Below are 27,487 nucleotides of genomic sequence, written 5' to 3' on the forward strand. Positions count from 1 at the left end.
AATGCTAAAATAGATCCTACTAGTTAGGAAAACAATTCATATAATAAAAAGAACATCAGAGACCAATACCAAGCAGATGGATTATATTTTATTCATAATCATTAAGAGGGGGAAAAAAATGAAGTTTAGAAACCTCACATTGTAAAATAAATAAAAAGTTAAAAAAAAACTAAGACTAATTTTTTTTTAAAGATTTTACTTCTTTGACACAGAGAGGGTGACAGCTAGAGAGGGAACATAAGCAGGGAGAGTGGGAGAGGGAGAAGCAGGCTTCCTGCTGAGCAGGGAGCCCGATGTGGGGCTCGATCCCGGGACCCTGGGGTCATGACCTGAGCCGAAGGCGGACGCTTAACGACTGAGCCACCCAGGTGCCCCAAGACTAATTTTTTTTAACAGAAATATTTAACTCATATTGGGAGAAATACTAAGTAAAAAAGGAGTAGAATGGGTAGAGAGATGTATGCATGTGTCAGAAATCAGCTATATGCTTAAGATTTGTGTATTTCATCAAAAGGAAGATTTGTGTTACATCAAAAGAAAAGAAATGAAAAAAAAAAGATATGAGTTTATGTGAAAAGTACCATTTCAAGTCTCTAGAGACCAAGATAGATTATTTAACAAATAAAACTGGGACACGTGGTTAACTTTGGAAAAACAAAGTTAGAACCAACTCGAAGGGGGAAAAAAGGAAATGAAGTAATTCTTAATGTTATGCATTCTAAAGTACTTAGAAGGAGCAAGAGAAAAATACCAAGGATAAGACTTATCTGACAATATAAACTTAATGTAGGTTAAAGGGGACCTGGGTGGGCGCCTGGGTAGCTCAGCCAGTTAAATATCTGACTCTTGATTTCAGCTTGGGTCATGATCTCAGAGTAGTGAGACTACTTGAAGATTCTGCGCCCCTCCCGCCCCCCCCACCCCGTTGCACGTGCACGCATGTGTTCTCTCTGATAAATAAATCTTCAAAAAGAAATAAAAATGAAAATGTCATGAATAGATTTCAAGGGCAAGTGCTAAAGGAAAAATACTTTCAGTGAATACAATGAGGAGCTCAAATCAATTAGAAAAACATAAATATCCTAGTAGAAAAATAGACAAATAGGCATGATCAAATTCACAAAGGACGAAATACAAAAAATTGAAAACATAAGATAGAATCATCTGAAATAATTTTGTTAATGTGAGCATATTTATGTATTTGTCTTGATAAGAGGAAAAAGCTTAAATTGTGCTCAATCTACAGCATTGAAAATCACAGATACCCAGGTAAAAAGATGCTTACAAAAAGTAAAGGATTCAAATACTGTGAGAAGTGGCTAGAACAGTGCTGGCACTGGTAGGCAATCAGTCAGTATATGAAATGAGTTCTAGTACGTGTATTATAAATAGCAAGTTGACCAATTTCCCTAATTTACAGAAGTTTCTTACATATCAATGAACAAAAACAACAATTGGGAAAAAGTGGTAAAAAGTATCAGCAGGTTTTCATGAAGGAAAATAAACAGTCAGTAAACACAAACAGAAATTAAACTTTACTTAATAAATAAGTGAAAATTGGGACACCTGGGTGGCTCAGTCAGTTAAGCATCTGCCTTCGGCTCAGGGCATGATCCCAAGGATCCTGGAATTGAGTCCCACGCAGGGCTCTCTGCTCAGCGGGGAGCCTGCTTCTCCCTCTGCCTGCCGCTCCCCCTGCTTGTGCTCTCTCTCAATCTCTCTCTCTATTTCTGACAAATAAATAAAATCTTTAGAAAATAATAAATAAATATTAAAGTGATAGTAAACATTTTTCTCATAGAGTATAAAAAAATTATTAGTGGATAGTCTAGTGTACTTGCACACAAACCCAAAAACAATAGTTTAATACCCAATGTGGTGAGTGTGGTCTGCTATTAGGAGTACTACAAGAACACAAAGATGTATTTGTTTATTGTGTTATGTGTGTATGAATAAGGAACATTGGCAATTGATGTATTAAAATCTATTTTGACCTTTTTTGAGCATATATATTTGAGAAGAAACCACCCATATGCTTTATATTCATATTTAAAGGGCAATTCTATATATCCAGGCGTTATTTATATAGGATAGTCGACAACCATCTTAATAGACTTTAATATAAAATCTTAATAGATTCTTGATTTATTATGATGGCCAGAACTGATTGAGTTTTAAATGTTAAAAGTTAGGTTCTACCATGATTACAATTATCACACAGAAAATTTAATTCCTAATTGAAGTGTTTTTGTTTAATGATTTAAATTTTTGTATCATTATTTTCTTGTATATTTTCTGAAAGATACTTCTGTAAATGGCATGTTTTCTTAGAAAGAATGATGATCTTGGCTATTAGACCAAAAATAATCTTCAGAATTGCTAGCCAAAAATAAAAAGTTTAGAGTTGGACATGGATGAAAGGTGAACAAGTTTTGAAACTCTTTTGGATTTAGCAATTATCCTAAAACCACACAACTTCTGGTAAAACTGAAGTTGACTTTGCTGAACTTAAATTCTGAGTTGAAATTTGATAAGAATTTATCAGCATTTCTCCTTTTTGCCAGATCAGCTTTAAAATTTGATACATAAAGTCTTTAAGTTAAAAAAGTCTTGGGGCACCTGGGTGGCTCAGTTGGTTAAGCGACTGCTTTCGGCTCAGGTCATAATCCCGGAGTCCTGGGATCGAGTCCCTCATCGGGCTCCCTGCTCGGCGAGGAGCCTGCTTCTCCCTCTGACCCTCCCCCTCTCGTGTACTCTCTCTCTCTCTCATTCTCACTCTCTCAAATAAATAGATAAATCTTTAAAAAAAAAAGTCTTTATCACCCCCAATTGCAGGGAAAATCTAAATATTCAGCAGTTAGGAAATGGTTGAGAAAAATTTATTGGGTTAATACAGTGGACTTGTAAGGTTAAATATATGGATTATTTACATAGAAAATTCCATACAAAATTAGTCAAAAGCAATGCAAACCAAAGACGATTATCATATAAACATAATTTTGAAATAGTTTTATAATTTAAGAAACTGTTGAAGCATTCTTGCATATTTTATGGGGGGACATTCCTCTGAATTGTGGTTTTTTATCTTTCTGGTAAAGCTGATTAATAATAGATCAAGTAAACCAGCTAAAATGTGTATCACTGGATAAAGAATATTGGTGTGTGTATGCATACACACACACACACACACACACACAATGGAATATTACTTAGCCATCAAAAAAGAATGAAATCTTGCCATTTGCAATGATGTGGATGGAACTAGAGGGTATTATGCTAAGTGAAATAAGTTAGAGAAAGACAAATGATTTCACTCGTATGTGGAATTTAAGAAAGAAAACAGATGAACATAGGGGAAGGGAAGCTCATGACCTGAGCTAAAGGCAGATGCCTAACAGCTGAGCCACCCAGGCACCCCAATCATAAGAGATTCTTAACTCTTGGAAACAAACTGAGGGTTGCTGGAGGGGAGAGGAGTGGGGGATGGGGTACTTGGGTGTTGGGAATGACAGAGGGCACTTGATGTAGTGAGCACTGGGTGTTATCTGCAACTGATGAATCAGTATATTTTATCCCGAAAACTAAAAACAAACAGGAACATCTGGATGGCTCAGTTGGTTAAGCGGCTGCCTTCAGCTCAGATCATGATCCCAGAGTCCTGGTGTCAAGTCCCACATGGGCCTCCTTGCTCATTGGGGAGCCTGCATCTCCTTCTCCTTCTCCCTGCTGCTCCCCCTACTTGTTCTTTCTCTCTCTCTCATAAATAAATAAATAAAATCTTTAAAAAAAATAAAAAATAAAATAAAAACCATAAGGGAGAGAAAATTTTTAAATGTGTGTTACTGTTTATTAACACATGAAATTCTAATGTTTTTGACCTTGTCTTTAACAGCAGTCCTATGACATTTTAGAGCACATCTATATGTGGTTTCCTAATGGTGTTATTACTGTACCTTATGTCTTTTTTTTTTTATGAAGGCATCATCTCTTTCAACATATAAAATAGCAGAACAAGATTTTTCTTATTTCTTCCCTGATGATCCACCCACATTTATCTTTAGTCCTACTAACAGAAGAAGAGGGAGACCTCCCAAACGAGTATCTATTAGTCAGGTAAGTAGAGAATGGATAAAAACTGCATTGTAGCTCTTAATAAAATTGTTCAAAATCAAGAGCAGTGTTTGGCTCCCCTTGTGCACATAGCCTTAGGAAGGAATACAGTCCTTTGTATACAATGTGTGTGCTGTATGTTGATAACTACTTAGCAGTGAGGCTTGTAGGAGTTTCAAGTGTGAATTAGACATAGCTTTAATGCCACAGGGATTTTATACCAAAGTGGAAGCAAGCATATAAGCAGTTACTGAAATGTAAAGCAGGAGAAATACAGAGGATAAATTATGGGATTGAAATGTGAAGAGCATTTAAAAGATAAAAGATAATAAAAACATACTAAGCAGGTTATTACAGACCATTATTCTCCCAAGAAATAGAGTAAAAAAATCGTTTGGCATTATTTAACATTGACCATAAGAATGCTTTTGACATGCACCTTTTTCATATTTGATGTCTACACCATTTAGTTTATAAGGTACCTTGGAAAATTTTTTTTGTTTTTCTAATGCATATTTCTAAGGCTCTCCTTGTAGATCACTGGTAGTTTTTCCTAGAAGGTTTTTGAACTAATTTGTAGAGCTATAGAACTAACTCATATTCTCTATGTTACTATGATTAAAGTTATTAAAAGTTCAATTATGCTTAGAATAAAACCTTATTGTATAAAGGAAATATTCTTGATGGGTTTTAAAATTTTTATTACTGTAAGAACAAGGCAGACCATCAGTTTGTAAAAGTTGTGGTGTTCTACAACTTTAGTTTCTTGGCTTGTTTTTTAGGAGGACAGCGTTGCTAATAAACAGACTATTGCAGGTTATAGGAACAAAGCTATTAAAGAAAGAGACAAACTTTTGAAACAAGAAGAAATGAAGTCACTGGGTGAGTTTAACATTCTCTCCAAAAACTGTTTACATACAGGAAAGAATATTTCTCTGTGCTTGTTAGGGAGTGTTTCTGAAATGACATATTTCTTTTATTTGGGTTTTTTTTTTTAAGCATAAATAGTTTTCTCCCCTCAGGTATCTGTAGATTTTTATGATAAATGAGACCTGTGTTCATCTCTTAAAACAGTATTTGAAGGTGTAACATATCTCCTATTAAACCAGCCTAATGCTAGATTAAGCATAAATTGGAGTTTCTATGGCTTACAGACTGTTTGGGGCCACTTGTTTGATTCACACAGCTTTATAAAACATTGCTTTCCAGATTTGACTATATATATGAATCACTTGGGAATCTTACGAAGATTCTAAATTAGTAGGTCTGTGTGGGAGAAGAGATTCTGCTTTTCTAACAAAATGATACTTTGCTACTGGTCTTAGGACCACACTTTGAGTAGCAGGGCTTTGAAAGGCAAGTATATGTTTGTCCCAGTGCAGTAGTTTGTCTTAAACCCAGCCAACTTGCTTTCCCATTTTAATCACCTGCTGGCTTCCTCTAGCAATTTACAACCCCTGTGAGTCTCTACCGATCATATTTAACCATAAAATATTTTAGGGATTCTTTTTTTACATTAAAAAATGTGTTGTTTTCTGTCTGTGAACAGATCTAAGTTTGATCTTCTCCACAGCTTTTGAAAAGGCTAAATTAAAAAGAGAAAAAGCAGATGCCCTAGAAGCAAAGAAAAAAGAAAAGGAAGATAAAGAGAAAAAGAAGGAAGAATTGAAGAAAATTGTTGAAGAAGAGAGACTGAAGAAAAAAGAGGAAAAAGAGAGACTTAAAATAGAAAGGGAAAAGGTATTCCTTCAAGTATATTAGCTATGCTCTCTATATAAAAAAATAGTATGATTTACATATTTAAATTCATGGGGGACATCTGGCGGCTCAGTCAGTTAAGTGTCTGCCTTCAGCTCGGGTCATGATCCCGGGATTCAGGGATGGAGTCCCTCGTCTGGCTCCCTACTTCTCCCTCTGCCTGCTGCCCCCCCTGCTTGTGCTCTTTCTCTTTCTCTCTCTCTCTCTCTCTGATGAGTAAATAAATGATATCTTTGGGGAAAAAAAATAAATTTATGGTTAATTTTCAAATGCTTTACACTTTGACATTTCTAGTTGTATAGAGCACTGATAAACAGTTATTGGTTTCTCTTTTGCTTTGGAAAATTTAATGAATAATTTAAGGTTCAGCATATATATACATGCCTTTACACCCCAAAGCCTCTTAAGTACAATTCGTTTTTTTTATTCTGTTCCATTAGCCAACATATAGTATATCATTAGTTTGGTTTTTTGTTTTTTTAATTTTATTTATTTATTTGACAGAAAGAGACACAGCGAGAGAGAAAACACAAGCAGGGGGAGTGGGAGAGGGAGAAGCAGGCTTCCCGTGGAGCAGGGAGCCCGATGTGGGGCTCGATCCCAGGACCCTGGGATCATGACCTGAGCCGAAGGCAGACAGTTAATGACTGAGCCACCCAGGCGCCCCTAGTATATCATTAGTTTTTGATGTAGTGTTCAAAAATTCATTAGTTGCATATAACACCCAGTGCTCATCAGTTCTGAAGTTGATTTTCTTCATTATTTAGACTTGCAAATTTAGGGAAGATGATATGCATAAAACTCACAGAAGTAAAATATGTAATTAGAAAAATACAGTAAAATCTACAAATAACAAGAATCATTAGTGTTCTTTTTTTTTTTTTTAAGATTTCTTTATTTGACAGAGAGAGACACAGCAAGAGAGGGAACACAAGCAGGGAGAGTGGGAGAGGGAGAAGCAGGCTCCCTGCTGAGCAGGGAGCCCAACACGGGGCTCGATCCCAGGACCCCAGGATCATGACCTGAGCCAAAGGCAGACGCTTAACGACTGAGCCACCCAGGCGCCCCAAGAATTATTGGTGTTCTTATTCTCCTTGAAGAATAGAGTATCTGTAAAAATAGATTTTTCAGCAAATCTTTTATTATAATCTTTAGTGGTAGATATTCTTTAGAGAATTCTGTAGCTGGCTTTCTCCAGAGTCAGTAAGTGTCATTGGTTTTCTGGGCTATTCACAAGTAGCCCTAGCTAATCCTGTTACACCCTGTGCTCATTTAAATTGCCTATAGTTTCTTGAACTATTTCAGATAGGCCATTGGGATGGGTGTGGAGGTATCTAATACATGTACACTCCAGAAAATGTAGAGGACAAGAAAACCACGTGTAATCTAAATGTGATAACATTTAGAGATAGCATTTTTTTTAAAAGATTTTATTTATTTATTTGAGGGAGAGAGAGAATCTCAAGCAGACTCCCTGCTGAGTGTGGAGCCCAGCTAGGGACTCATTCTGAGGATGCTGAGATCATGACCTGAGCCAAAACCAAGAGTCAGATGCTTAACCAACTGTGCCACCCAGGCGCCCCTAATTTATTTCTAATCTTTATTCTGGGCCTTAAAAAAGAGATGTAGCATTCATAATTTTGTAATTTTTTTTGTTTTGTTTAACATTATTGAAATAGTCCTTCATGTTATTAAGTAATAAGTAAAGTCGGAGTTTTAGTGACTGCATAATAGTTAATCAAATAGATACAGGTAAGTGCTTTATAATTTTTTGCTCATAAATAATGATATCCTGTTCAAATTTATGAATAAAAGTCTTTACTGGTTTTGGATTATGTCCCTGGATAAATTTATGGGAAGTAGAATAATAGGTCAAAGGCTGGGAACATTTTTAAAAAAACTTTCTTTACACATACATAAGTATATGTTTGCTAAACATGTGCTTATTTACACTCTTAGCAAGAGTGAAAGAGAATACCCATCTTATTACATGCTACAAGAATTATTTGGGGCAGGGAGGGAAGACTTACTATAGCAGACTGTTAAAGCACAATTAATAAGTTCTGTAACTATCGTTATATGTTGAAAATTTGATAAGTGCCCATCTGTTACCACCAGTGGTCCTAAATTTCAAAGGAAGAGTATAACATTAACGTATGTTAAACATTTATTGGAAAATAATTATAAACTATAATAAATATAAAATATTTTATTTACACTCTGCTTTATTGGAGACTTTTTAGGGTCATTATTTATCTTCCAGTGTCAAATATCAGAACCAAGAAGTAAGTGTATCAAAAGACCAAGTGAGCAAGAGAAGTGGCCTGGATTGAAAGAAAAAGAAATCCACCAACTGTGTTCTGATATTTCTTTTACTTACTGGTCCCTCTGTCCCTAGGTTGTTAGGTTTAAATGAATCTTGAAAATAACAACTATATGACAAATATAGGGGGAGGTTTTATTTTAGGTACTCTAATAATTTGTTACTTTACTTTGTCAAGATTTAATTGATTTGAAATAGGAGAGCCCCTATAGGCAGGGTTAAATTGAATTAATATTTATCCATGGGCTCTTACGTATGAGACATTTTCCATCTTTGTAGCAGTAGTGTTAGGCAAGCATTGTTTTGATCAGTGATTCTAATACTTTAGCATGCATCAGAATCACCAGAAAGACTTATTAAAACATCAACTGCTGGATCTCAACCTGAGAGTTCCTTGTTCAGTAGGTCCAGGTTAGGGCCCAAATATTTGTAATTCTTACAAGTTCCCAGGTGATGCTGATGTTGCCTTATAAAATTCTTATAAAAAATTTTATTAACCTTTTGTTTTAGGAAAGAGAAAAATTACGTGAAGAAAAGCGAAAATATATGGAATACTTAAAACAGTGGAGTAAACCTAGAGAAGATATGGAATGTGACGATCTTAAGGTATAAGTATGTTACGTGATGTTTCACACCTATGCTCTATGTGCCCTATGTGGCTTTGCTGATGAAATTTTTCTTTTTAGGGGCGCCTGGGTGGCTCAGTCGTTAGGCGTCTGCCTTCGGCTCAGGTCATGGTCCCAGGGTCCTGGGATCGAGCCCCGCATCGGGCTCCCTGCTCGGTGGGGGCCTGCTTCTCCCTCTCCCAGTCCCCCTGCTTGTGTTCCCTCTCTCGCTGTGTCTCTCTCTCAAATAAATAAATAAAATCTTAAAAAAATAATAAAAAAAAATAAAGTGGAGATATTAAAAAAAAAGAAATTTTTCTTTTTAATAGTGGCTTCATATTTAACTAAGAGGAACTAGCCAATTAAGCAAATGCTATAGTTAGAGTTCCAAAGCGGCACTGTTAGTATTTTATAACAGACTTTGAAAATGATTCTCATTCTGTAGACATAATTGGTCATTTGTATGATCGTTGATAATCCAGTATTATCATTCATCTCAGTTTGTATGGAACCACTTGTAAATTCAACAGATGGATTAATTCTATTCCATATCCTAAGGAGATCCTGCAATAAAGATAATATTGACGCAGCTAATGCCTTGATCTCAGAATCTAAGTTAAAAGTCCCTCTTAACTAGAAAATGTAGTCAGTAGTATACATCAGCCCAAAGTTGTTCTTAGTTTGATAAAGAAAAAAGTCCCTAGTGACTATAATTTAGTAAGGCTGGAATAAGGCCAAGACATCTATAATTTTAAAAGTTCCAAAGGTGATTGTGATAAACATCCAGGGTTGAGAACCACTAGTCTGCCTGAAATAAATCTTATTCAGCAAAGTGTATATATCTACCTTTTACAATTTTCTGCACTTGGTTAAAATAGTTATATAAATTGTTTAATCTTTCAGGAACTTCCAGAACCAACTCCAGTGAAGACTAGACTACCTCCTGAAATCTTTGGTGATGCTCTGATGGTTTTGGAGTTTCTTAATGCTTTTGGGGAACTTTTTGATCTTCAAGATGAGTTTCCTGAGGGAGTAACCCTAGGCAAGTGCTATTGCTGTGTTAATAGTTCACCCTCATATTAGTGGTTTAAAACAAAAAATTAGTATCTCTCAGAGTTCTGTAGAGTCACTGGACCTAACTGTCCAGCCCTTTCTTGGAGTCTCTCATGAGGTTACAGGAAGTGGCTGGGACTGGAGTCATGTGAAGGCTTACCTGATTGGGTGTTCAAGATGGCTTCCTCACACACATGCCTGGTGCCTCAGTGCTCCTGATGTGACATCCCACTCCATCAGGGTAGCCTATGCTACTTGGTGGCGGCTAAGGGCTCCAAGAAGAGGAGGACAGAAACTGCCAGCCTTCTTAAAGGCTAGGCTTAGAACTGGCAAGTCTTATTTCTGTCATACTTCTTTGGTCACGCCTGCTAGGTAAATTTAAGGGCGTGAAGGAATAGATTCCTCTTCTCAAAGGTGTCATGGTTTATGTAAGTGTGAGAAAGGAAGGAATTGACATCAGCTGTATTTAGAGATAACTTATTGCCAACCTCTAATTTGTGATTCTGCTTTGACTCCATACTTTTACTTTGTATAAACATTATAAGAACTACATTAATTGAGAAGGGCTTTGGATCTCATTTTGGATTTTTAATTGTCAAATAGCAAAATAATTTTCTTAAAATCAAAATAAAGACCCTCAAAGACAGAATTATAATGTCACTGTTATTTTAATAAAAGTGTATTCTTCAGGAGGGCTTTCACATTCCTTCAATGTGAAGGACCTGGGTGAGGCATGAATCATTGTGCCTTACAGATCAAGAAGGTCTAGACTATGCTGGTTTAGGTAAGATAAATTAGATAACATTTATGATTTGGATACAATATTAAGATTATACCTCACACTTATGATTCTCTCTCCTACGCGGTAAACATTAATGCCCCACATAGCTCTTGAGAACAATGGGGCAACAATAACAAATCTTTGAGTTGTTATTCATATTAGAATAAAATGATAACTTTTAATATGTGCCTTAATTACACCTGAAATTTAAACTTAAAAGGAAATATGGTATTGATCTGCTGAGGCTAATTTGACTTTCTTGAATGTAGTGATTTTGGCTTATGATTTTATTGTGTTTTATTATAATCATTATAAATCGTTTTTTGATTTTGCCTTGGATAATACTCTACTTTGATAAATGGACACTTAAAATAATTACACAGGCTGTTGTTTGATTAAAATGTTTATTCCAATGGAGTTGTTTTTTCAGTACATGAACAGAACTTTAAATTCATTTTAAACATTTTATTCACAGAAGTGTTAGAGGAAGCTCTTGTAGGAAATGACAGTGAAGGCCCACTATGTGAATTGCTTTTTTTCTTCCTGACTGCCATCTTCCAGGCGATAGCTGAAGAAGAAGAGGAAGTAGCCAAAGAGCAAATAACGGATGCTGACACCAAAGGTCAGAATTCAGTGTTATTGCTGATTGATAGTAGCTTTGTAGCTTTGGAACTGATTTTTGAAGGTTATCTTAAAATTAACCTCACTTTTACAATTATAAAATATAGCTCTTCAAGTCCCCCAGTTCTTGAGTCATATATGAACAATACATTATCAGTTATTTTATAAAAATTTTGGTTTAATGCACTGTTTCTGATGACCTTTAAAGTATCTGCTCTCCCCCCCCAAATCTATCTTGCATTTTATTCCTTTAGATTTCTCCTATGATTTAGGAACATTACAGATGTCATTGACCAGTATCTAATTCCAAGAGAGTCTGCTAAATGGCACTGATTTTTTTTTTTGCCCCCACCTAAGGAAATACTTAAATAATTGTTACCAATACTTAAACTGAAAATACTCTTGTTGATTTCATTTGAGATGTGACAGTTTATAGATCAGAATCAAGTAAAATTTAATTTTTTTATTTCATCAACAGTTTGAACTAGAAATTTTGCTGTTTAAATTCTGTGCACTTAAATATCTAAAGTCAGCGTGTGGTACATATTAACGTAGAAATAATTCTTGGAGAAACCCTTTTTTATTTTTAAAACAGAGTATGTTCTCTGTTTTGTTTAGGACTTACCTTAATCAGAGGAATTGTTAAGCATGTGTAGTAAAAGATTGATTTGGCTTCCTGAATTTATACTCTCCGTGAACTTTGTCACATAAGAGATTTAGGATCAGAAGCCTTATTAAACAATACTTCAGTGTACTGCATAAAAATTCACAATAAGAAATAACTTTTGGGAGACATTTGGTTAGTAGTCTTGATACAAAAAGGTGTGACATTCTTGCATTCAGATAGTATTGTTGACCTTAGGTAATTTGAGCTCATTTTTTTTATGCCTAGTCCCTGAAGCAATAGGATAATGATAAGTATGAATCTGATGTTGGTTTTCTTTATATTTTACAGTCTGAGTTCAAACAAAATATATTCTTGAGTGCTAATCACCATAGGTCCCTTATCAAGGTCATTTTAACAGCATTGTCCCTTTGTCATCTCAGATGACTTAGTCCATAAAATGAGACTCTACTAAAGGGAAGATGGAAGAGCAAACCATTTATAAAAGTCTAAAGATTTTCTGAGATAGCAAGTACCAGCACTAAAGATGGATTATCCAAGACAGAAAATATGGCAAATATTCATTCTTTTAGCCATTAGACTGTCTTAATGACCAATAACATCACAGGGTTATGAACCAAATTCTGACCTGACAAAAAGTGGGGTGACAAGGAAATTATGTTGGAAAATCAACTAGTGTAAAGAAAATATATGTGTACTGGTGTTTGTATTGCCATTGCAGTTTCCTTTCATGATTGATCTGTAATTTTTATAGCTCTAATCCTGTAAAGGACTAATCTATACATACTAATACAAGGTCTACCTCTGAATAAGTATTGGTCATTAAATAAAGGTTTTAATGCTCCTTTTGAAGATACTTATTTAAATGTTAAGGGGAAAAAATATGCTTTGGAGTTTTTCACCCTTCTCCACTTCCCTGTTGTATTGACTACATTTTTTTTTAAGATTTTATTTATTTATTTGACAGAGAGAGACACAGCGAGAGCGGGAACACAAGCAGGTGAATGTGGGAGAGGGAGAAACAGGCTTCCCACTGAGCAGGGAGCCCAATGCAGGGCTTGATCCCAGGATCATGACCTGAGCCGAAGGCAGATGCTTAATGACTGAGCCACCCAGATGCCCCTGTATTGACTACATTTTACATAATTATTTCAGTTACAGTAAGGATCCTAGACTATTCTCCCAGGTTATTTTACCCATGTTCGCCTATCTCTGTAACAAAAAAGCTTTCCCACAGTTCTTTCTGAAAGCAAGTGATATAAGACATTATATATATATATAATTTCATTTAATGATCACATCATCCTTGTGGCATAGATAGGTAGGCATAGTAAACTGGTAGATTATTAATACTTATTTTCTGCCTTTACTTAGAAAAAAACTTAGACTTGAGGAGTTTAATTAACTTGCCCAAAGAGACATGGCTAATAAAAAAAAGTGATGGGATACAGACTCAGGCAGTCTGCTCTGGAGCCTCATACTGGCTATGCTATATTACCTCATAATATGGCAAAGATGTTGAAAATTTGAGTATTTGTTTCCCTAACATTGCCTATAAAATTATCCATCTTCAAGAAGATCTAAAATCTTTGGCCTCCTTTCTTTTATATCAAATCTTGGAAATTTGGACCAAGAATTTTTTAAATCTTACATTAAAAATTTCAGTTCCTCTCTTCAGTCTTATATGATGAGCTTAATAAATATAGGAAGAAGAGTATCCTTACATAGCATAGTTTTGTGTATTTGCTAAAGTATCATTGTTTAGTGTTGAAATTGTAGATTCTAGGTTACTGTGATAAATGTAACTTTCAGATAATCATAACATACAGTTCAGCTGTACAGGTGACCCTTGAGGGGTTAGGAATGCCAACCCTCCCCACCCCCAACCAAAAATCCATGTATAACTTTTGACTCCCCGAAAACTTAACTATTAGCAACCTACTGTTGACTGGCAGCCTTACTGATAATATAAACAGTCAAACACCACATATTTTGTATGTTATATGTATTATATGCTGTTTTCTTACAATAAAGTAAGCTAGAAAAAAGAAAATGTTATAGAGAAAATACATTTACAGTACTGTATTTTTACAAAAAAAAAAAAAAAACTACTTATAGGGGCTCTTGGGTGGCTCAGTCAGTTAAGCCTCCAACTCTTGGTTTCAGCTCAGGTCATGATCTCAGGGTCAAGAGATCAAGCCCCATATTGGGCTCCGCACTGAGCATGGAGTCGGCTTGAGATTCTGTCAGTCTCCCTCTGCCCCTTCCCCTGCTTGCTCTCTAAGTCTCTCTCTCTCAAATAAATAAATACAAAAAATCTTTTTTAAAAAAATATACTTATAAGTGGTCCCGCACAGTTCAAACACGTGTTGTTCAAGAGTCAACTGTATTCTCTTGGTATGATGTACCCAAGTGACTGTCTCTAAGCAAATCCTAGAGTAATAATACAGTTTCTTGAGAGTGCCATTTGATAGATAATTGAGTTAAAGAATACATATTTTGGGGCGCCTGGGTGGCTCAGTCATTAGGCGTCTGCCTTCAGCTCCGGTCATGATCCCAGGGTCCTGGGATCGAGCCCTGCATAGGGCTCCCTGCTTGGCGGGAAGCCTACTTCTCCCTCTCCTGCTCCCCCTGCTTGTGTTCCCTCTCTTGCTGTGTCTCCCTCTGTCAAATAAATGAATAAAATCTATAAAAAAATAAAATACATATTTTAACATGCCTAGTTTACAATTAAACAATTAAAAGTAAACTCATTTTGTTGGTTGTCCATTTCCTAAGGCCTTTATAACTGTCCTAGGAAGTTAAAAATTACTACAGATAAAATAGGTTGAATGTGGTGATTGGTGCAAAGGAAAAGGGCCAGTCCACTTTTACAGTTCTGTAACGAAGACTGGTGTTAATTTTAGAGTGCCTATTAATTTTCTGTGGTTTTCCATATAAAATGAAAATTGAGGAAGTTTTAGCTCTACTATTTCCATGGTAAGAAGGAATATAATGTCTTGCATTTGGACTGGATTCAGGGCCTGGTAGGAATAACTTTTGCATATATGCAATGTTCAGTCAGATAACTTCTGTGTGGTAGTGTTTATGCTTTAACTGCTATGAAATTGTCAATGATTGTAATCAGACATGATCCCAGAGCTGCCTTTTTCCTTTTAGTAAAGGACAGTAGTTTTTTTCTCTGAGGTTCATTTTGTCAGCTTGTGAACTTTCAGAAGGGAAACATAGTAGAAGGTTAAGGAACCACAGAACCAGTTTCGCCTAGCGATTTTCCCGCTCTAATCCATGGAGTACTGTTGAGTTGTAAAGGGATTCCTTGGTGCCACTGCAGGAGAATTGGAAAAATGAATGGGCAAGATTATCATCTCCATATCCCACTGAACAAAGGGAAGTTTTATCTCTTTTGTATTGGACTCCCAAGACATATCTGAAGAATTTAAAAACTACTGATCGAGACTCACTCCTTTAAGAAAAATGAAGCCAATTAAGTGATTTGTCTAAAGGCTGCACAACTAGGAACTAGGGGGCTGTCAGTGTTGAGACTAGAATATATATTATCTGACTCAGTCTGAAGTTATGCCTACCATTCTATAATATAACAAAAGGTTTTTTTGTAAGCTTAAAGTTTTTTCATAGTTGACACTTTAATTTTTTTTATCATCTATGTGTTATAATTAGGAATAATTACGTATGCTAATGCTTTAAATACAATTTGTGCCAGTAGATTTACTCTGTAGTCTTGTTTGTAAGCTAGGTATGATTTTCAGAGTTAGAAAGCAATTTACTTAGAAAATGCAGGGTAATCTTCCTGTTGTTTCTTAGATTGGAGAGTTTTCAAAGTAAAAACAGGAACTTTCAGTGAAGAGGATAAATCAGTGGTTAAGAGACAGCTATCTTTAAGTTGTTTTAGTTCTTTTTCTGTGCTGGTTTTGTGATGATTATAACCCTACTTTGTTATGATTCAATCTTAAATATTTATAAAAGATTGGGGATCTTCAAATAGATTCTGATTTTCAAAGTAGACTTTTCTAAAGTTACATCGAGTGAGATTTGTTTTTAAAAGTGTATTTTACCATTTTGGGGGGAATGTTTATGTGCATCTTGTTGGTAACTTGGAAATTGTCTTCTGTGTTAACTAAGGAAAATATGAGTGTGCAGTACATGTCTTGGGATTCATAGTTTGAGGTGGACACTAGGCAGAATGTGAATGATGCTTGTTGTACCTAGTGTTGGTTCTTTTGCGGTTCCTGAATGTTAAGCTGTTTGCTGTTTCTTTCGTCATTTTAGAAGGGCGTTATTCCCAAATATCCCAGTTTTGATTTGCACTAGAATAAAGTATTTATTTCCTTAAAGATTTAACAGAGGCTTTGGATGAAGATGCAGACCCCACAAAATCTGCACTGTCTGCAGTTGCATCTTTGGCAGCTGCGTGGCCGCAGTTGCACCAGGGTATGTGTGGGTTTTATTTTGGTTTTGTTTGGCTTTTTATTTTTAATTTTATAAAGGTACATTTTACATTGCTGAGGACTTATGGCTTGTATTCTAAATGACAATTTCATTTCTTAACAACTATAGGCTGCAGTTTGAAAAGCTTGGATCTTGATAGCTGCACTCTTTCTGAAATCCTCAGACTGCACATCTTAGCTTCAGGTGCTGATGTAACATCAGCAAATGCAAAGTACAGATACCAAAAGCGAGGAGGATTTGACGCTACAGATGACGCCTGTATGGAGCTTCGTTTGAGCAATCCCAGTCTAGTGAAGAAACTGGCAAGCACTTCAGTGTATGATTTGACACCAGGTAAACTTTACAAGTTGGAATTTGGTTAACTTGCCCACTTCCGTCCCTCTTCTATCTCTTGAGCCCAGAAAACTAGGTCCTGATGAGAAATTTTAGATGATAGCCGTTTTAAAAGAGAAGGAGAACCGTCCTTAAAAACATTGTTGGAATACAAATAGTGACCCAAATGGAGACTACTGTTATTATTCATATTAGCTCTGTTTCTGATTTTCTTTTCTTTTTCATTTGGATTTCCTATTACTTTAAAATTTTGTGGTTAATCTACTAAATTTTGAAGGATAAGTGAGAATTAGCTAGCTTTCTTATTTGTCATTGTATCAGAAATCTAAGCTGTAGCTGCTAAATTCTAACATTTGCTTAAATAGTGTTTGAGGTATGAGAAATGGTATATAAAGTTAAGATGAAGTTACTTTTCACTTCCTTTTTTTAAATAAAAAATTACAATGCACAAATATGTAGGGCTTATTTTAATATGCTTGTTTAAGAGGACATATAATAAAAGTAGAGCGCCTTCATTCCAACATTCACATAGTTTTTATAATTTATAGTAGTGTTTTTGTGCAGTATTTTCAGAGTAGTGATTTGCCTGTTGCCATTTTTTTAATTCATATGGTAATAATTGTTTTTATTTGAACTTCCTAAGTGAGCCTAAAAATTAAAACTTGAAAAAAATTCTTTGTCATTAGAAAATTTTTCATGTCTATTTAACTGGTCTATATGGTAGTTACTTGTATTTGAAATGCCTGTATGTCACATACCTGTTAATTTGGATTCAGAGGTGCTTCTTTCTGAAGACATGCCATTGGCATGTTTGATCTTGAGACTTTTACCTATTCTTTAGTAAGCATTTTCACGTTGAGCCACAAACTAAGATTTTTCAAACAACTCCTTTTTGTCATTGATGATACAGAAGTTATTTACCAATTTTTGACAGGAGAAAAAATGAAGATACTTCATGCTCTCTGTGGGAAACTCCTGACCCTAGTTTCTACTAGGGATTTCATTGAAGATTACGTTGATATATTACGACAGGCAAAGCAGGAGTTCCGGGAGTTAAAAGCAGAACAACATCGGAAAGAGAGGGAAGAAGCAGCTGCTAGGTAAGAGATAATTATAGGCAGTTGTACTAATGAAGGCTGTTTATTTCTTTGCATCTAAAACGATATTTCACGGGGCGCCTGGGTGGCTCAGTTGGTTAAGCGACTGTCTTCGGCTCAGGTCATGATCCTAGAGTCCCAGGATCGAGTCCCACATCAGGCTCCCTGTTCAGTAGGGAGTCTGCTTCTCCCTCTGACCCTTTTCCCTCTCGTGCTCTCTATCTCTCATTCTCTCTCTCTCAAATAAATAAATAAAATCTTAAAAAAAAAAAAAAAACACGATATTTCACATTGGGCTGTAATGTGATATTGGCTCACACTGATGTTTGATGGCTTAACTAAGGTTATGAATAAATTACTACATTATAACTTGTGGTAACATTTAGAGCACTTTCCATAATTTTATGATTAAAGCAATATGCCAAAAGTTTAAAGTATCTTCCATCAGATAGACTATAATATTTTATGTTAACTTTCAGAATTCGTAAAAGGAAGGAAGAAAAACTGAAGGAACAAGAACAAAAAATGAAAGAGAAACAAGAGAAACTGAAGGAAGAGGAGCAGAGAAATTCAGCTGCAGATACATCTGTTGGGTATGGTTTGAATTAGTGCTCATTGGGCTTTACATAAAGAATAAAAATTAGAACCTTAAACTCTAAAATGCTTTTCAAAAGTTTTAAAAACTAGTTTTCTAGTTTTTTTTATTTATAGGTACATAATAATTATACCAGTGGGCCTATGAAATTTACATATATACAGTTCTCAAGTATGTATGTGTTATGTTAAAAAATACTTTCAGGGACTCTAGAATTCATTTTCTCATGGAATTAATGTTGTAAATGATAATTGCCCAGAAAACCTTTCAATAGGCTATTTTTAACCAGTAATACATTTCTAGCATTAATAGTGGTATCTCCCCCCTCCACCACCACCACCACCACCACCACCACCATCAGAGTTGTACACTGTGTTTCACAAAGCTCCTCTGAGTTTGAGGAATAGGGATGAAATTGGAGGTTTTAATAGATGGCATTGGGAGAAGATGGAAGCACCTTAAGTATTCAGTGACTTAAGTACTCTGTTGCATTTGAAAATATTTGGGATAAAAATTGGCTATGAAGACAAGTGGGAATTTTTGCATACTGTAGTTGGCAAACCATATTCAAATTTTGCAGAAATAATTTTTTTATGAAATCTGCAAAGGAAGGTTCTAAAAATCTCAGTATTCTGAAATTCGTAATTGACTTTTAGTTATACTTGCATACAAAAATACCTAATAGTCTTAAGGCCATAGGTCACAAACTTGTAACAGCTGTTATTTTATATGGCCTTCAACAATATTTTAAGAAATGGAATTTGGATAGCTTGGTAAAGTTAATATACCTAAAGCATAAGCAATCAAAGAAAAAAATAGATAATTGGAATTCTTCAAAATTAAAAACTTTTGTGTTTTGAAGAACACTGTCAAGAAAGTAAAAAGACAACCCAGTGAATGGGAAAAAATATTTGCAAGTCTTGTATCTAATAATAGTTTAATATGCAGAATATATAAAGAACTCATATAACTCAACAATAAAAGAACAACCCAATTAAAAAATGGGCAAAGGATTTTAATAGGCATTCCTCCAAAGAAAATAGATATACAAGAAGCACATGAAAAGACACTCAACATCATTAGTCATTAGGAAAATGCACATCAAAATCACAATGAGATATTCACATTCGCTAGGATGGCTGTAATCCGGTTAAGGCACAATAAGAAGTATTGGTGAGAATCTGGAGAAACTGGAACTCTCATGCAAGTGGAGATGTAAAATGGTGCAGCTGCTTTGGATAAGTTTGGCAGTCTCTTAGACAATTAAACCCTTTGTTACCGTGTGACCCAGCAGTTCCCCTCCTAGGTATATACTGAAGAGAATTAAGAGCATATGTTCACCCAAAAATGTATATACAAAAGTTCATAGCATCATTATTCTTAATAGCCAAAAAAAAAAATGATAACCCAAATGTCCATCAGTTGATGAATGGAGAAACAAAACGATGTATTTCTTTGGCGGTATATCCATACAACACAATGTTGTTCAGCAATAAAAAGAAATAGAATTCTGAAACATGCTACAATGTGGATAAACTTTGAAAACATGCTGAGTAAAAAAAGCCAGTCACAAAAGACCACGTATTGTATGATTCCATTTATATAAAAAGTCCTGAATGGGCAAATCCACAGCAAAAAGTAGATAAGTGGTTACCAGGGCAGTGGGGAAAAGGAAATGGAAAGGGACTTATTAATGGCTATGGGGTTTTTCTTTTGGGATGATGAAACTGTTCTGGAATTAGATAGGGGTAATGACTGCACAACCTTGTGAATATACTAAAAACCACTGAATTTGTACACTTTAAAATGGTGATTTTAGGATATGTGAGTTATAGCTCAATTTTCTTTTCACATTTTATAAACCTTTTCCAGTTCTATTGAAATATAATTGACTTCTAACACTGTATTAATTGTTTAGGGTGTACAACATAATGATTTGATATATGCATATGTTATGAAATAATTACAGTAAGTTTAGTTGGTATTCATTACCTCCTATAGTTACAGATTTTTTCCTTGTGATCTCTTAATTTTGAAAAAAAGAAAAGTAAGCACATTATAGATTCTCCCATTTCATATTTTTTTTTATCCTCATCTAGCCTCACTCATTTAAATTATCTCTCTGGCTCCTAAACACATTTGAGTTTGCAAACCTCTGTTTGGATAAAGAACATAAATGGTGGAACTTATTTCAAGGTTAATTTGGACAGTATAATGAATTAGATAAAACATCCATCTTGTGTTCATTCAGCCTACTTACTATATCCGAAATTCACCTACTCTCCTCAACTATTTGTTTACTTTCTACTCTGAGCCAACCATCACCTCCCAGCCAGCTACCTGGACTATTATAGTGGCCTCTTGTCTCCCCTCATCTACTTTCTCACCCAGATCATTTTCCACATAGCAACCAAAGTGCTTTCTAATCCTATCATTTCCCTTTTCTAAACTCTTAACATTTTTTTCCCATTGCTTTTTGAATAATGCCCTACAAAGCCCAGTATGATCTTTACCCTGCCTTTTTCTCATTCATATCTTGGATTACTTCTTTTTGTTTTATATTTTTCTCAAAATGATAAGCTCCTTCCTTTTCTCTTCAGCTCAGAGCCTTTGCACATGTTACCCCCTCTGCTAGAAAGGAGATTTCTTCTCACCTGCCACCTTACCCCTCCCCAGTCTCCCTAGTCTCACAGTTTAAATGTCACTCCTTCAAGCAAGGTTTTCTTGATCCTTGAGACTAGATTTGGTTCTTCTTGAAATGCTTTCATAGCAACTTGAACTTCTCATTTTTTAATAGTTATTACATACTTTAATTTTATAATTGTGTTATTACCTGTTTTCTCTGTGATAATATAAACTCTCTTGTCATCTTGTCCACTACTTCCTAAACATAATGGCTAGCACTTCATAGGCAGGCAATAAATACCTCATGAATGGAATTATATATTCATTAATGAAAATAATCTTTGTTTTTTTCCTTAAGGGAGGAAGAAAGAGAAGATTTTGATACTAGCACTGAGAGCAAAGAAATAGAGCAAAAGGAACTTGATCAAGATACAGTCACTGAAGATGAAGATGACCCAGGATCACATAAAAGAGGCAGAAGGGGTAATACAGAAATTTCTTAAGGGCATGACTGCTTGTTTTTAATTAATAAGGCACTTTATAATTCAGCTATCCTGAAATATGTATTAGGTTACTTCATTTGTGATTCCAAGGTGTGTTTTTTTTTTTTTAAGATTTTATTTATGTGAGAGAGAGAGTGAGAGAGAGAGAGAGAGCATGGGGGGAGGTCAGAGGGAGAAGCAGACTCCCCGCCGAGCAGGGAGCCTAATGTGGGACTCGATCCTGGGACTCGAGGATCATGACCTGAGCCAAAGGCAGTCGCCCAACCAACTGAGCCACCCAGGCACCCGGTGTGTTTGTTTTTTAAATACCTAACTCGTAGCTGCAGTAAGTTTTTTAAATGGTAACCATTTTGTTAAAAAATGCTGTTAGAAGTTACATTCAGTCTTTATTCTCATGTCAGTTATACTTGAGGGAGGAGCAATAATATTCATATTGTTTTTATAGGTCAGTTTCTCATAACTTCAACTTTTGGTTGGCGCGTTTTGTTGAGTTTTTGTATTTACTATTTTATATTAGGCCAAATAGAAATTTTTACCCTATAGCATACTCAACATGCATTAAATGCCTTTTAGATGCTAGAAATACAAAGGTCAGTAATGCTTATAATTGGTACCATATGGCTGAGAATGGAAATCAACTACCTTAGAATAATGAGTTGCTGGATCAAAGGGAATATATTTTTTGAAAGTTGTTGATGCAAATTACTCTGAAGATCTTTAACCATCTTCATTTGACAACTATTGAAGGAGATTTTCAACTTTATTCTGTGCCTATAATTTCGATGGTATCTTTTTTTTTCTATATTATTTGCTAAATAGTTATTATAAGTAGACAGAAAATCTGTGTTTTCTGTATTTCTGTATTTTGGAGACTACATTTTCTGATTATAATGCAATTGATTTAGAAATCCAAACCAAAAAGCCTCATTTGATTAGAGTTTTAAGACACACTTCTAAGTAATAGGTCAAAGTAGAAACCATAAATGGAAACTAGAAAATATTTAAAACTATACTGACAAAAAAACTAATCATACTATACATTAACACTTGTTGGATACAGTCCCTCAACTTAGAGGAAAATTTCTAGTTTTAATACATATTAGGAAAGAAGAAAGGCAAATTGAGCTAATCATTCATTTAAGAAGTTAGAGGTAGAAAACAGAATAATCCCTCCAGATAAAGGGAAACAATAGATACAAGTGGAAATTAATAGAAAGTAATAGGACAAGGCCAAAACTTTATTCTTTGAAAAAGATACAAACTAGACAAACCTTTCTTGAAATTGATTTGGGGGCAGGGGAAGGGGAGTCACAATAAGGTTAAGGCTCAAAAGGAAAGCAACATAACTACAGATAAAGTAGAAATTTAAAGATAAGGGGATAGCATATACAGTTTTATGGCAATTACTTTGAAAGTGGAGGCAAAAATAAAATCCTAGAAAAATGCATATTATAAAAATGGATTCATTAGAAAATTTAAAATGTGAACGGTCCTAAACCATTAGATCTTGAATCAGTGTTAAAAATCTTTCTACAAGGGCACCTGGGTGGCTCAGTCCGCTAAGTGTCCAACTCTTGGTTTTGGCTCAGGTCATGATCTCAGGGTGGTGAGATCGAGCCCTGTGTTGGTCTCTGCGCTGGGTGTGGAGACTGCTTAAGATTCTCTCTCTCCCTCTCCCTCTGCCCCTTCCCTGCTCTGCTCCCCCCATCCACTCTCTCTCTCTGAATTTAAACAAAAAAAAAAAAAAACTTCCTACAAAGAAAACTTTACTTCTAGACAACTTTATAGGTGAATTTTCCCAAATTTGAAAGCAGCAGATAATTCTAATCTTCTATAGACCCTTTCAAGCAGAAGAAATAGAAAGAAGAAATAACTCCTCAGCCATCTAAGCAATCTGACAAGTGTTTGAAACGGGACAAGTTTAATTCTTCAACACATCATAAAAGGCCAGGCAGGGCACCAGGAATCCAGGCCCTCTCTGTCTTGTTTGTACTGCCATCCTTAGGGTTTTGCTGCCACCCTCATGTTCCAAAATGATTTATCCCCATGGCTCCATTCTGGCTAGTTGAAAGAAGGAAAATAGAAAGAGGTACAACCCAGAGGTTACATATAATGCTTCTACTCCATCTCTTTGATCAGAAGTTTCTCATGTAGCCATACCTCCTGGGGAAACATTTCCTGCTGGGAAATGTCCTTCTTTTGAATTGCTAGGTACCCAACTAAGCATTAGGGGTTCTGTTACCTTAAATCAGTGGTTAGTAAACTACAACCCATTGGCCAAATCTGCCCTGCCTGTTTTTATATAATCCAGTTAAACTGGTTTTTACATTTTTACATTTTTAAATAGTTGGGGGGAAAAGAATGATATTTTGTAATATGAAAATTATATGAAATTCAGATTTCACTGACCATAGTTTTAATTGAACCCAGCCATACTTGTTCATTTACATATTGTCCGTGGCTGCTTTCATGCTACAATGGCACAGTTGAGCAGCTGTGACAGAAACCATATGGCCCACAAAGCCTAAAAATATTTACTAGCTAGCCCTTTATAAAAGTTAGTTTGCTGACTCCTGCCTCCAAACTGAACATATGTTGCAGAAGGACAGACTCTGCCTCACTCTTCAGTATGGAGATTGCAGTTTTTTGTGTGTCCCTTGTATTTAAGTGTACCGGTTTCTTACCCGCGTAGTGTATTAGTCTATTCAGGCTACCATAAAAAAATACCACAGACTGGGGGGCTTAAACAACAAAAATATATTTTCTCGCAGTTCTGGAGGCTGGAAGTCCAAGATCAAGGTACCAGCAGGGTTGATTTCTGGTGAGGCCTCAGCTTGCTGTAGCACCTTCTCGCTGTGTCCTCACACAACCTTTCCTCTGTGCCCACAGGTGAAGAGAGTGAGCACCTGGTCTCTTTCTCTTCTTAAAGGGACACTGGTCCTGCATTAGGGTCCCACTCTTTGAACTCATTTAACCTTAATTACCTCCTTAAGGGCCCTGTCTCCAAGTATGTCACACTGGGGTTTAGGATTTAAACCTATAAATTTTGGGGGCATTCAGTTTGGTCCATAAGACGTAGTAACTTGGGATATTTTTAGATATTTTTCTGATGAAAATTTAAAATATGATGGTGATGATCAAATGTTTAAACTATAGGGAAAAGGGGACAAAATGGATTTAAAGAATTTACAAGACAAGAAGAGGTCAACTGTGTAACAAGAGAGCCTCTTACTGCTGATGAGGAAGAAGCTTTAAAACAGGAACATCAACGGAAAGAGAAAGAGCTCTTGGAAAAAATCCAAAGTGCCATAGCATGTACCAATATCTTTCCCTTGGGCCGAGACCGCATGTATAGGCGATACTGGATTTTCCCTTCTATTCCTGGGTTATTTATTGAAGAGGATTATTCCGGTCTCACTGAAGACATGCTGTTGCCTAGACCTTCATCATTTCAGAATAGTGTACAGTCTCAAGATCCTCAGGTATCCACTAAAACTGGAGAGTCTTTGACGTCTGAATCTACCTCCAACATTGACCAAGGTCCATGTGATGATTCCCTGCAGCTGCCAAAACCAGTGCATAAGCCAAATCGGTGGTGCTTTTACAGTTCTTGTGAACAGCTAGACCAGCTGATCGAAGCTCTTAATTCTAGAGGACACAGAGAAAGTGCCTTAAAAGAAACTTTGTTGCAAGAGAAGAGCAGAATATGTGCACAGCTAGCCCATTTTTCTGAAGAGAAATTTCATTTTTCAGGTAAATTTTCATTGAAAACTGTTTCTTTTGCTCTCCTCATAATCTCTGGTTCAGGTTTAAACATTTGTCAAACTTTTAGAGCTATATTTAAAACACCGTCTCTTTCATTTGGACGGTGTTCTCAGTTTGCAAGTTAGAGAATGTTTACCAGTTAGAGAAACAAGGTTCTCTCTAGGATTTCACTGGGCTCCATTTGGATTATGAGGAATGGCAGTGTGCGAAGATCCATACTCTTCCGGCTCTCATTCCCCGATCAGTAGACTCAATACCCAAGGCACTAAGGTTAACGTTAGTTTTAGACATTCGACATGATAGTGAGAGTTCAGTCACTAAGGGTTAGGGTCCAGGGACTGGTTCCCTTAGTGATCACTTCTTTGGAGATCGGCTGCAAGGGCAGATCAGGTAGCAGCATCTCCTATATGATGGCTGGTTCATTGATAACAAGTTAAGAGAAAGCAGTAAGGCATTTTGGGGTATAAGTTTTCATTATTACTAAAGATTCTCTAGGTAAAGAACTCTTAAATTTAGCGGCATATTGTCATGACTACTTTAGTTCTCTTCAGAATTAAAAACTGTAGATCACAATTCTTTAACAGCTTTATTGAGATTTAGTTCATACACCATACAATTCACTTATTTGAAGTGTACAATTAAGTGGTTTTCATTATATTCATAGATGTGCAGCCATCACACTGTCATTTTTAGAACATTTTTATCACCTCAAAAAAAAACCCAAATTTGTTTTCTGTCTCTGTAAATTTCTTTGTCTGAACATTCTATATGAATGTGATCATATACTATATGGTCTTTTGTGACTGGCTTTCACTTAGCATAATGTTTTCAAGGTGCATCCAAGTTGTAGCACATGTCAGTACTTCATACCTTTTTATAACCAAATAATGTTCCATTATATAGATATATAACACATTTTATTTAACCATATGTTAGTTGATGGGTGTTTCTGTTGTTTCCATATTTTGGCAGTTATAAATAATGCTGCTGTAAACATTTGCGTACAGGTTTTTTGTCTCAACATAAGTTTTCATTTCTCTTGGGTGTATACATAAGAGTGAAATTATTGGGTCATGTGATAATTCTGTGTAATCATTTGAGGAACTGCCATACTGTTTTCCAAAGCAGCTGCACCATTCTGTATTCCTGCCAATAGTGTATGAGGGTTAAAATTTTTCCACGTCCTTGGCAACACTTATTGTCTGACTTTTAGATCCTAGCCATTGTAGAGGTATGAAGTGGCACTTTATTGTGGTTTTGATGTGAATTTCCCTAATGACTAGTAGTGTTGAGCAACTTTTCATGGTCTTACTGGCCATTTATATGTCTTAAAGAAAAGTCTATTCATATCCATCCATTGACTGTTCTTCTTATTGGAATGTCTTTTTATTGAGTTGTAAGAGTTCTTCAAATATTCTAGACACAAGGTCCTTATAGATATCTGATGTGCAAACATTTCCACCCCCTTGTTTTTTGCATTTGAGGATTTACTAAGTGTTTTTGTATTAGTTATCTCACGATCATACCATCACATTGGGGAAATTATATTTTTTAGTAAGAAAATCATAATAAAGGTATTGATAACTATTTCAGACAAACCTCAAACTGATAGCAAACCTACATATAGTCGGGGAAGATCTTCCACTGCATGTGATTCAGCTCAGATGTCTGCAGAAAGACAGCTTGAATTGAGGCTGAGAGATTTTCTTTTGGATATTGAAGACAGAATCTACCAAGGAACATTAGGAGCAATTAAGGTTTGTACCTCTTCCCATTTTTAGTTTACCTGATCACCAAAGTTTTGGTCATATTTGTTAATTTATTTGGTATAGGCAAGGCATGTGTGTTTTGAGTAAATACATGGGAGTGATATATTTTTTATGAAAACTAAGTTTGTTCCCCTGTATCAAAATATTTATATATGGATAGAGATCTTTCTTAAATATACTATATGGCTATCTGCTTTCTTAAACAGAATTTAATGAACATAATTGGCCTTTTTAATACGAATTTTTAGTAATTTTTAAATATCTGTTTTATGGTATTTTCATCTGAGATGTTAAAATGTGTAAGGATATTTTCTTCTTCCTTGACTAGCTCCTGCCTGCTCTGCTGAGTCTGGTTTGTTTATTGGTTTCTTTGTTACCTTTTTAAAATCTGTAAGTAATTCATGCTTGATATGTGTGTTCTGTTCATTCCTTTGCTATCATCTGTCACTTTTTTGCT

The 27,487-nt window shown here is 35.6% G+C and overlaps 1 protein-coding gene across 4 annotated transcripts in view; it reads left to right on the plus strand.

Annotated features, from left to right (window-relative positions):
* BAZ1A (bromodomain adjacent to zinc finger domain 1A) overlaps nt 1–27,487 on the plus strand; it is a 96,046-nt gene that overhangs the window by 51,479 nt on the left and 17,080 nt on the right. For 2 of the 4 annotated variants that reach the window (XM_028114759.2, XM_088024640.1), the window contains 13 exons: nt 3,979–4,113; nt 4,893–4,992; nt 5,660–5,850; nt 8,702–8,797; nt 9,700–9,838; nt 11,106–11,252; nt 16,230–16,325; nt 16,452–16,676; nt 17,611–17,776; nt 18,253–18,366; nt 21,352–21,476; nt 24,653–25,249; nt 26,855–27,018. In XM_028114759.2, the coding sequence (XP_027970560.1) occupies nt 3,979–4,113; nt 4,893–4,992; nt 5,660–5,850; nt 8,702–8,797; nt 9,700–9,838; nt 11,106–11,252; nt 16,230–16,325; nt 16,452–16,676; nt 17,611–17,776; nt 18,253–18,366; nt 21,352–21,476; nt 24,653–25,249; nt 26,855–27,018 (2,295 nt within the window). The remainder of the gene's footprint in view (nt 1–3,978; nt 4,114–4,892; nt 4,993–5,659; nt 5,851–8,701; nt 8,798–9,699; nt 9,839–11,105; nt 11,253–16,229; nt 16,326–16,451; nt 16,677–17,610; nt 17,777–18,252; nt 18,367–21,351; nt 21,477–24,652; nt 25,250–26,854; nt 27,019–27,487) is intronic. The other 2 variants (XM_028114760.2, XM_028114758.2) reach the window with 2 other exon arrangements.

The sequence above is a fragment of the Eumetopias jubatus genome, unplaced genomic scaffold (genome assembly GCF_037043125.1).
Source record: "Eumetopias jubatus isolate StellerSeaLion01/CBP00866 unplaced genomic scaffold, mEumJub1_p1.0 scaffold_7, whole genome shotgun sequence".
Taxonomy (NCBI): Eukaryota; Metazoa; Chordata; class Mammalia; order Carnivora; family Otariidae; genus Eumetopias; species Eumetopias jubatus.